A 10395-nucleotide genomic window follows, 5' to 3' on the forward strand; every position below is an offset into this window, starting at 1 on the left:
CATGACTGTAAATCCAGCACTTTAGGAGGCCAAGGCAGGAGGGTTGTTTGAGCCCAGGAATCCAAGACCAGCCTGGGTAGCATAGTGACACCCTGTCTCTAAAGGCTGCAATGAGCTGAGATAACATCACTGCACTCTAGCCTAGGTGACAGAGCAAGACCCAGTGTCAAAAAAAAAAAAAAAAATAGAGACAGACCACCACTAGTCAAGACCACATTGCTACTCAAAGTGTAGTTTATAGACTAATATAATCTGTATTACCTAGGAGCTTATTAGAAATGTAAATTCCAGGCGAGGCGTGGTGGCTCACGCCTGTAATCTCAGCACTTTGGGAAGCTGAGGCGTGTGGATAACGATGTCAGGAGTTCGAGACCAACCTGGCCAGCATGGTGAAACCCCATCTCTACTAAAAATACAAAAAATCAGTTGAGCATGGTGGTGCATGCCTGTAGTCTCAGCTACTTGGGAGGCTGAGGCAGGAGAACTGCTTGAACCCAGCAGGCGCAGGTTGCAGTGAGCCGACATTGTGCCACTGCACTCCAGCCTGGGCAACAGAGCAAGACTCCGTCTCAAAAACAAACAAACAAACAAAAAACCCCAAAAAACAAAAACGGCCGGGCACAGCGGCTCACGCCTGTAATCCCAGCACCTTGGGAGGCTAAGGCGGGCAGATCACAAGGTCAGGAGATCGAGACCATCCTAGCTAACAAGATGAAACCCCGTCTCTACTAAAAATACAGGAAAAAAAAAAAATCAGCCAGGCGTGGTGGTGGGTGCCTGTAGTCCCAGCTACTCGGGAGGCTGAGGCAGAAGAATGGCATGAACCCGGGAGGCGGAGGTTGCAGTGAGCCGAGATAGCGCCACTGCACTCCAGCCTGGGCGACAGAGCAAGACTCCGTCTCAAAAACAAGCAAACAAACAAAAAAACCCCGGAAATTCTGGGACTCCCACCCCAGCCCTGCTTAACCATACTCTGAGGATGTGGCTTTACCTTTGGAAACTCCTTCTGGCTATGACCTCAGCATGGCTATCATTGAGGATGTCTCCTGTGGCAAAGATAGGATACCAGGTGAAGACATATGGAAGCTGGAGAGGCTCTGGTTCCTAGAGGCAGAACACAGCAGTTCCACCAGCACCCAGGATGGCCATGTAGCTCCTGGAGAGCTTTGTCAGAAGGTACCACAATCACGAATAACAATGCATTGGCTGTAGGTTTTCTCAACCCAGCACTGTAGACATTTTGGGCCAGAAAATTCTTTGTTGTGGGGGGTCTATCCCAAACACTGTAGACTGTTTATTAGTAGTATTCCTGGCCTCTACCCATGAGATGCCACTAGCACCCCTCTCTCAGTTGTAACAACTAAAAATGTCTCCAGACATTGCCAAATGTCCTCTGGGGTACAAATCACCCCCAGTTGAGAAACACTAATTTATTGAAAAACCTTATCTGGAGAACAAGGGTCCAGATCTTTTGTACAGAGGTATCATACTTGTGCTCATGGTGATACAATTCCATCTAATCCAATCCACAGTGATCCTGGAACAGGTTCCTCATATACAGGCAAGGACAATGGTGGAAGCCAACTCAAAAAGGAACCTGCTAGCTAGAAGAAGAGGTAAAGATCCCAGGTCTCGGCCAGTCATGCAGTGGCTCATGCCTGTAATCCCAGCACTTTGGGAGGCCAAGGCAGGAGGATAGCTTGAGGCTGGGAGTTTGAGACCAGCCTTGCCAACAGAGTTAGACCAAGTCTCTACAAAATAAAAATGAAAAAAATTACCTGGGCATAGTGGTGCACACCTGTAGTCCAGCTACTCAGGAGGCTGAAGCAGGAGGATCACTTGAGCCCAGGAGTTCAAGGCTGCAGTGAGCGATGATGGTGCCACTATACTCCAGTGAGACCCTGTCTCTTAAAAAAAAAAAGAGGCCGGGCGTGGTAGCTCAAGCCTGTAATCCCAGCACTTTGGGAGGCTGAGACGGGCGGATCATGAGGTCAGAAGATCGAGACCATCCTGGCTAACAAGGTGAAACCCCGTCTCTACTAAAAAATACAAAAAAACTAGCCAGGCGAGGTGGCGGGCGCCTGTAGTCCCAGCTGCTCGGGAGGCTGAGGCAGGAGAATGGTGCAAACCCAGGAGGCAGAGCTTGCAGTGAGCTGAGATCCGGCCACTGCACTCCAGCCTGGGCGACAGAGCGAGACTCCGTCTCAAAAAAAAAAAAAAAAAAAGAAACAACAAAACAAACAAATAAAAACCCCCAGATCTCTAAGGAATTTAAGGAATTTTCATATTCTTGTTGAGGCCCAAAGCTTTCTGTCATTCAAGACTGCTTGCCAGGTGCGTTGGCTCACACCTTTAATCCTAGCACTTTGGGAGACCAATGTGGGCGGATCACCTGAGGTCAGGAGGTCAAGACCAGCTTGGCCAGCATGGTGAAACCCTGTCTCTACAAAAATACAAAAATTAGCCAGGCATGATGGCAGGTGCCTGTAATCCCAGCTACTCGGGAGGCTGAGGCAGGAGAAACGCTTAAACCCGGGAAGGGGAGGTTGCAGAGCAGTGAGTCGAGATCGCGCTATTGCACTCCAGCCTGGGCGATGAAGCAAGACTCCAAGCAAAAAAAAAAAAAGATTGCTTTCTAGGGCTTCAGAAACCACTCAAGCTGCATCCTGTACCTGCTACAGAGCCCCAAAGCCTTCCAGACCCAATGTGGAACAGCTAAGCCTAGGGAATCTGGTTTGAGCATGAAAATACTGGCTAGCTTTCAGATATTCGGAAAGCATGTTCCTAGAGGCCTCTGCTTTGATGGTGGATTTCCATTCTCCAAGTGAGTACTGTCCTTCCAACTGGACTGACAGTCAGTAGGAAACAAATGCCATGCGCCTCAACTGACATGGCCCTTCTTCTCTGACAAGGAGAGTAAAACACGGACACTGGTTTCCAAAGCTAAATCTTTGTTTAGACTCCCACCCATGCTTACCGCTCTTCCTCATTTTGGACTGGCCTATGCATTTTGTTCCCGTTCCCATTGAGACAACTTCCTTTGTCACTGTGGGAAAAAAACAAATCGTGTGAGTTCTGAGAAACGGAATGTTCCCCAGTGCTCAGGTACAATCAGCCTGCACACTCCTCCAGGAGATTCTCAGAGGCCCACTCAACCAAGGCCTGCGGTTCCAGCACGGTGGTCTCCCACCATCAGAGGTACTGTGCCACCTAGCGGAGCACAAGCACACATGCCTAACATCGTAGTTCACACCCTACCCACGACTGTCCCTGCACAGTACAACAATGTATAATTTTCTCATCTTCCACAGTGAGGAGCGTGCCAAGGAGAAAAAGTCTTACCTTGTGCCGGCTTATCAGGGGTGTCGCAGTCCTGGTCAGCTGGAGATTGTATCTTCACCACAGCTGCCAACAATGTCCACTCATGGTTTGGCTCAGGCTTCCCCTTCTTGGGCAGCCTGATGCCATAGTGCTCATAGCACAGCAGAGCAATCTCATCTGCGGTCCACATGGTCTGAGCTGGTGCTGAGACCTTGATCAAAAACCACAACCATCAGAAGTACGGAAAGGAGAACCAGTGCCTCATGCTACAGCCTCTCATATCCATGCTTCAAGTCTTTCAAATGGAGCCCAACTAGTCAGACCGAGGTTTCCCTATCTGGAACTCTATGGATCATTTTCTCCTCCTATCTCCCTGCCCCCTTTTCATTTTTAATGAAAGATCAAAGAAACCTCAAATTCTACCAATCCCCCAAAATACTGTTTCAAGTTTTTTTTTTAATGTTAGATATCTGATACATTTCTAATGAGTCTGCATCCTCTACTCCACATTAAAGGACACGAGAAGGAAATGTCCTCACTACTCCAATTTTCATTGGAAACAGCACGTAAAGGATTGCAGACTCACTTGCTTTGGGCAGACCCTCACTGTATAAGGTTTATCTTTCTGGGCAGATGTTCTTATCTGTCCTCTTTTTCCAGGCATTTTATTTTTCTCTTCTTTCCCCTACAGCAGAGTGGTTCTCTACCGCCCTCGAGTAAATCCCCACTGAGATGTTTCTCAGCAGTTATGTGTTCTCATAGAGCTCTACTTAAGGGTGTGGGCTTTGGAGTCAACCTTTCTGGGTTCTAATTTTGGCTTTCCCACAAATTAACTGCCATGCTGAATAGACTACTTAACCTTGCTGTGTCTGTTTCTTCATCTGTCAAAAAAGTGATAATAATAATATCTAACCTATTTAGATTGTGAAGATTAATACTTAGGGTTACTGTGAGGGTTAAATAATACTTATAAAAAGCAATTGCTACAATGTTGAGCATAATTAAGGTCAACTGTGATTACTATTACAAGAAATAACATTTGATGATTTTCCTGGTTAACTTGCCTTTAGCTACTTGGTGGTGGGGGTGAAAGGGGGAGGGCTGTAATGGGCATAGAAAGCCATGAAGAAAAAAACCATCAAGCAGATCCCTAGGATACTCTGCAGGGAAATCTCACTCTTGGCCCTATCAATGCTCACTGGATACATCCTGACCTCATTTGGACTCAATACACAAAAAGCTTCTTAGTAGAAAATGAGCTTGTATGGTGATAGACATAGCTAAGCATTGTAAAACAAAACTGAAGGCTGGGCGCAGTGACTCACCTGAGGTCAGGAGTTCGAGACCTGCCTGGCCAACGTGGTGAAACTCTGTCTCTACTGAAAATACAAAAATTAGCCGGGCGTGATGACGCGTGCCTGTAGTCCCAGCTACTCGGGAGGCTGAAGCAGGAGAATCGCTTGAACCCGGGAGGCGGAGGTCGCAATGAGCCGAGATTGTGCCACTGCACTCCAGGCTGGGTGACAGAGGGAGACTCCGTCTCAAAAAAACAAAAAAGGCTTTCCTGAGTCCCAGTTCAGGTAGCTTTTGAAAGATGGTATTGCTATGAATCCCCCTGCAGCGCAATGTGCAGGCTTGCTACTGTAGCGAACCATAATGGTAAATCAGACCATAGTGATTTCAAACAAAAATTTGCAGGAAGTGAGACACGGTGACCTGCAAGTCAGAGCGCCAGCGCAAGCCTTGTCAAAAGAAAGCACAGGGGATCGTAGAATCCTCATTTGGAAGGGAAGGGAATGTCTCATTTCTAGGGAGACATCACAAGGCAGTATAGTTTATGAAGACCACCTGGCCATCGACCTGAAACTAAACCAGAGGTGCAATTCACAAACCTCAATAGCCAAGGCAGGTAGAAGTTGCCAGAAGAAACAGTGACTCCCTAAAACGAAGCAGCCCAGAACGGCATCATCTCACTCAGGTAGTTGAGTCTGAATGGGCATGCACAATTGTTGGAATGAATAAATGTTTTGCTACACTGGGTCCATCATAATTCGAGCCTAAACCCCCTCCTAGATCTTGAAAAACTTGAAGAACTTATTAGCTGAAAATAACAGCTCAGTTAAACAGGCACGTATTTGCCCACAAGACCGCATCTCTGAACAGTTTCAACAAGCGAAAAAACTGACGTCCTTTCCAAAGAAAAGGAAATCGGCTGCCAGGGGAGAAAAGGCTTTAGCGATGCTCGGAAGAAGGGACTCTTGCTTCACGCTGCCTCCCTTCCTAATACTTCCGGAAGCAGAGCCCCTTCCCGGCCGTTGGAGAAGCCCGGGTGGGACCCTACGTCGGCCAGTTACAGGACGGGAGGCGCCAGGCAAGGCACTGAGGTCGTGCAGTGGGAACAGCGTGAGCGCCTGACCCACTAGGTCCTGAGGCTGCCAGGCCAGAGGCCCCGCGCTCGCCTGCAGCAGGAGCTCTTCACGCGCCGGCTACTGACAGTTCCAGGCGTGGAGCGCCTTCCCACGTGAAATGCGTCCCAGAAGATACGGTCCTCACAACCTCTTCCCTCAAAAACAGACTCGGTAAAGTTAGCCCGGATGCACCTGCCCCGTCTCCCCACTGCTTCGCTGAGGTTCCCCTCCCACCTCCACCACACGCGCCTCGGAGATAGCGAGCAGAATCCGCCTGCCAGACGGACGTGACGTCACCATGCCGCCAGTTCCTTCCGGCTCTCGCCCCCAGAGGCGCGCAGTGCACGCCGGGCCTTGTAGTTTTTCCGGGGAGTCGGTGCCAGGGCCGAGATTCCCGCGCTTCAAGTCCCGCAGCCCGGGCAGCGTCCTAGGGATGCGTGAAACCGGATGATGGGAGCCACCTGCTGGCTTAGATATGCCTTTAGCTAGAACTAGAATGATGTATCTTGCAGCACTACCCTGAATGTTTTTTTTTTTTGTTTGTTTGTTTTGAGACGTAGTTTCACTCTGTTGCTCAGGCTGGAGTGTAAAGGCGCGATCTCGGCTCACTGCAACCTTCGCCTCCCCGTTCAAGCTGGTCTCCTGACTAGGCTGAATTTCTGTCTATAACATCACTGTCCAATAGATACATAATTCGAGTCATATACGTCATCTAAAAATTTCCAGTAGCCGGCCGGGCGCGGTGGCTCAAGCCTGTAGTCCCAGTACTTTGGCAGGCGAGACGGGCGGATCGCGAGGTCAGGAGATCGAGACCATCCTGGCTAACACGGTGAAACCCCGTCTGGAACTGCAACTGGAAAAAAAAATTTCCAGTAGCCTCATTAAAAAAGTCAAAATAGAAACAATCAGATATTTTATTTAACCCACACATCCCAAATAGTATTATTTCAACATATAATCAAAAATGTTTTTGAGATGCAGTCTTGCTTTGTCGCCCAGGCTGGAGTTGCAGTGGCGCAATCTGGGATTGTAACCTGGGATTACAGATGCCTGCCATCACTCCGGCTAGTTTTTGTTATTTTTAGTAGAGACGGGGTTTCGCCATGTTATCTAGGCTGGTCTTGAACTCCTGACCTCAAGTGATCCGCCCGCCTCGACCTCCCAAAGTGCTGGGATTACAAGCATGAGTCACGACGCCCGATCTCTCTCTCTCTATATATATATTTATATAGAGATCTTTCTCTCTCTATATATATACACACACACATATATGTGTATAAATACTTCTGTTTTAAATGCAAAGTTTAAAAAATCAGATATATATGTGTGTGTACACATATATATATATATATTTTTGAGACGGAGTCTTGTTCTGTCACTCAGGCTGGAGTGCAGTGGCGCGATCTCGGCTCACTGTAAGCTCCGCCTCTCAGGTTCACGCCATTCTCCTGCCTCAGCCTCCCAAGTAGCTGGGACTACAGGCTCTTGCCACCACGCCCGGCTAATTTTTTGTATTTTTAGTAGAGACGGGGTTTCACCATGTTAGCCAGGATGGTCTCGAACTCCTGACCTCGTCATCCGCCCGCCTTGGCCTCCCAAGGTGCTGGGATTACAGGTGTGAGCCACCATGCCCGGCCGCCCAGTATCTATATTTTAAAAAACACTTCTGTTCTGTTCTGTTTTTAATGCGAAGTTTAAAAAAATCTGATGTGTATTACGCTTAGAATACATCCCAATTTGGACCAGCCACATTTCAGATGCTGTATAGTTGCATGTGGCTAGTGGCTACTGTAGTACAGTACTACTACAGTGTAGTGGACAGGTCTAAAAACCTTTGGATTGCCAGGAATAGGTAATATAGCTGTCCGGATAGTTCAGGGGACTTTGTCACTCAGTAACTGAATGCCTCTATTACTAAAAATGAAATAATTCATTTTTCTTTGTTACCCCTCAGAAATGAATGCAACTTGCTCAACCCCATCCCTCTCTCTAGTTCAAAGGAAATGGGCCATGGCCCTCCTCCAAGGCCAAAGAATGCTCCTCATTCCTGTCCAGTATCTTTAATCTGCAACTGACTGCCTCTTCTGTCTTTAAAGAAATATTCCAGTGCGGGTAAGGGGTATCAAAGACCTTCTTCTAGGGTTCTTTATCTCAGAGATTTGTATTACTAGCAATCTAGTTGCACAACTAAAAAGTGAGTCATCTTCCTTGTTGTCTCCCTTCCCTTAATCCCCTTAGTGCAATCCATTACCAAGTCCTGTTGATCTTACTTCCTATCTCTTGAATCCATCCATTTCTCTCCACTTCCATGCCAATATGCTAGTAAAAGTCACTATCATAGAATCTCTTGGATTGCTACGCTCATCTCTGAACTTCCACCTTTTCTTGCTTAACTCCAATTCATTTTTCACAGAGCAGCAAGACTAATCTTTTCAAATCACAAATCTGATGTCACCCCACTGCTTAAATAATACTTCAGTGAACGCCTTCTCAGTACTTTATTTTTTTTTATGAGATGGAGTCTCCTTCTGTTGCTGAGGCTGTAACACAGTGGCACAATCTCAGCTCACTGCAACCTCTGCCTCCCGGGTTCAAGCAATTCTCCTACTTCAGCCTCCCAAGTAGCTAGGATTACAGGCACATGCCACAACACCTTGCTAATTTTTGTGTTTTTGGTAGAGACGGGGTTTCACCAGGTTGGCCAGTCTGGTCTCGAATTCCAGACCTCAAGTGATCCACCTGCCTTGACCTCCCAAAGTGCTGGGATTACAGGCGTGAGCCACCATGCCCGACTGGCTTCCCAGTACTCTTAAAATGCAAAAATCCCATAGTAGTGCTCACAGTACTGCACCGTCAGCCCCTTCCCACCTCACCTGGTGCTGTATTTCTTTGGGCTTCTGTACTCTGTCACTGGTCTTCTCCATGTCCCTTCCTACCACAGGGCTTTTGCACTTGTTGCCATACCATGGAAAGCCCTCTTCCCTTCAGATCTAATGTCCTCAGAGAAACCTCCTCTAACTAGATCCATGGCCATTATAGTTTCTCAATACCCCATGGACCTCTCCTTCGAACCATTTACCTGAGCTGCCATTTTATACAATTTTGGAGGATGATTTATTACATATCTATTTTCTTTACAAATGTAGATGCTTGATGAAGTTTGGGACCATGCCTGTTTCTGCTCACCCCAGCAGAGCAGTTAGCAAATTGTGAGCCTGCAACTGTCTGAAGAAGAAATGGGGACTTTATGTCCCTTCTAGCTTTCACACTCTTGGTCATTTTTCCTGCCAACCCCCACATACAAGTTGTCTACTGCTGCCTCAGTTCCTTTCTATCCCCAGCCTCCTTAAGACCAGACAGCTGGCTTCTGCCTCCAGCCCTCCATTAAACCACTCTGTAAAGTCACTGATGACATCATCAATCCTTGTAGCCTTTTTCAATGGTGTGCATTGACAGTATTACCCGAAACCTGGTCCCTTACCTGGCCTTGGCCTTCCACCACCTCCCTTGGTGAGGTTATTATGTCCCATTTTAGTTATCACTCCCTTTCTGAGGATGTGCCATCTGAAAATGTTTCTTCCGAAATGCCACCTGGTCATGTACTGCTTAAACGCCAGCAGGGGTGAGCATGCTCTGCACTCCCTGAGGTAGTTCTGCTGGGTAACTCTGAATGCTTAGGTTGTTTACCAGTTACAGAAACAGAAACCTGCTCTGTGAAAGGAGGCTGGCTGCTCCCAAACTGGGATGCTTGCAGGTTTCGCTGCGGTGCAGAAGGTAAGTCTTCCGTCATCTGAAAAAAGGTCTTCCCCGCTGGGTCAGGAAACAGGGGCTCCACTTTCACGGCAGGCCGTCAGCCACAGCCTTGTCACATTCTTACCTCTATTGAATGGAGGTGAAAATAATGAGAAAACTTCAGATTCATTACTCAACATTCTGCTATTCCCATCTGGCTAACAGGCATGTCAAGTTTAACATGTCCAAAACCAAACTCCCAACCTTCCCTCTGAAACCTGCACTTCAGAGGGCAACTTTCTTCTAGCTGTTCAGGCCCAAAACCGTGAAATCACTTTTGGCTTCTTTTTGTCACAACCCACATTCCATCACCAAATTCTTCTGCCGTCAGGAACACAGGCAAAGTGCAACCACTTGTGACCATTTCCACTGCTCCAACCACGTCCCAGCCACTGTCTCCTCAGCCTATGGTGACTGCTCAGCGGTCTCCCTTCTTTGCCCTTGTCCTCCACACAGAAACTATAATAATCCTTGAAAAACACTCCTCTGCTCAAAACCCTTCCATGGTATCTCATCTCCCTCAGAAAACACATACATTTCTGCGTGGCTTCCGGGAGCCTGCGTGATCTGGCCCCTCACTGACCTTCACTCATCCCTGTCCAGTCACACCAGACCCTCTGCCATTCCTCAAAAACATAGTCCTTTGGTCCGAATGGCCTTTTCCCATAGACCTCCCCAGCTCAGTCTCCAGACCTCTACTGAAATGCCTAGGAGAGGTCTTCCTGACCACCATAAAGTAGCACTGTTCCCTCCACCTCTGAAATAGCACCTCTGTCCCCTTACCCTGCTCCATTTTTCTTCTTGGTGTATACCACCACCAGAAAGAACAAGTATTTCCTTGTTTTTTGTTTGTCTACTTCTCCTCCCTATCCCA

General features: G+C 47.7%; 1 protein-coding gene across 5 annotated transcripts in view; it reads right to left on the reverse strand.

Annotated features, from left to right (window-relative positions):
* LOC105491260 (adenosine deaminase tRNA specific 1) overlaps positions 1-6058 on the reverse strand; it is a 29158-nt gene extending 23100 nt beyond the window's left edge. Inside the window, exons 1-5 of one of the 5 annotated variants that reach the window (XM_011757471.2) lie at positions 5964-6017; positions 5214-5309; positions 3343-3532; positions 2978-3046; positions 992-1046 (exon numbers count right to left, since the gene is read on the reverse strand). In XM_011757471.2, coding sequence (XP_011755773.2) covers positions 992-1046; positions 2978-3046; positions 3343-3511 — 293 coding nt within the window. In that variant the 5' untranslated portion in view covers positions 3512-3532; positions 5214-5309; positions 5964-6017. The other 4 variants (XM_011757469.3, XM_011757470.2, XM_011757472.2 and 1 more) reach the window with 4 other exon arrangements.
* Positions 6059-10395: the final 4337 nt, after the last annotated feature.

The sequence above is a fragment of the Macaca nemestrina genome, chromosome 18 (genome assembly GCF_043159975.1).
Source record: "Macaca nemestrina isolate mMacNem1 chromosome 18, mMacNem.hap1, whole genome shotgun sequence".
Lineage (NCBI taxonomy): Eukaryota > Metazoa > Chordata > Mammalia > Primates > Cercopithecidae > Macaca > Macaca nemestrina.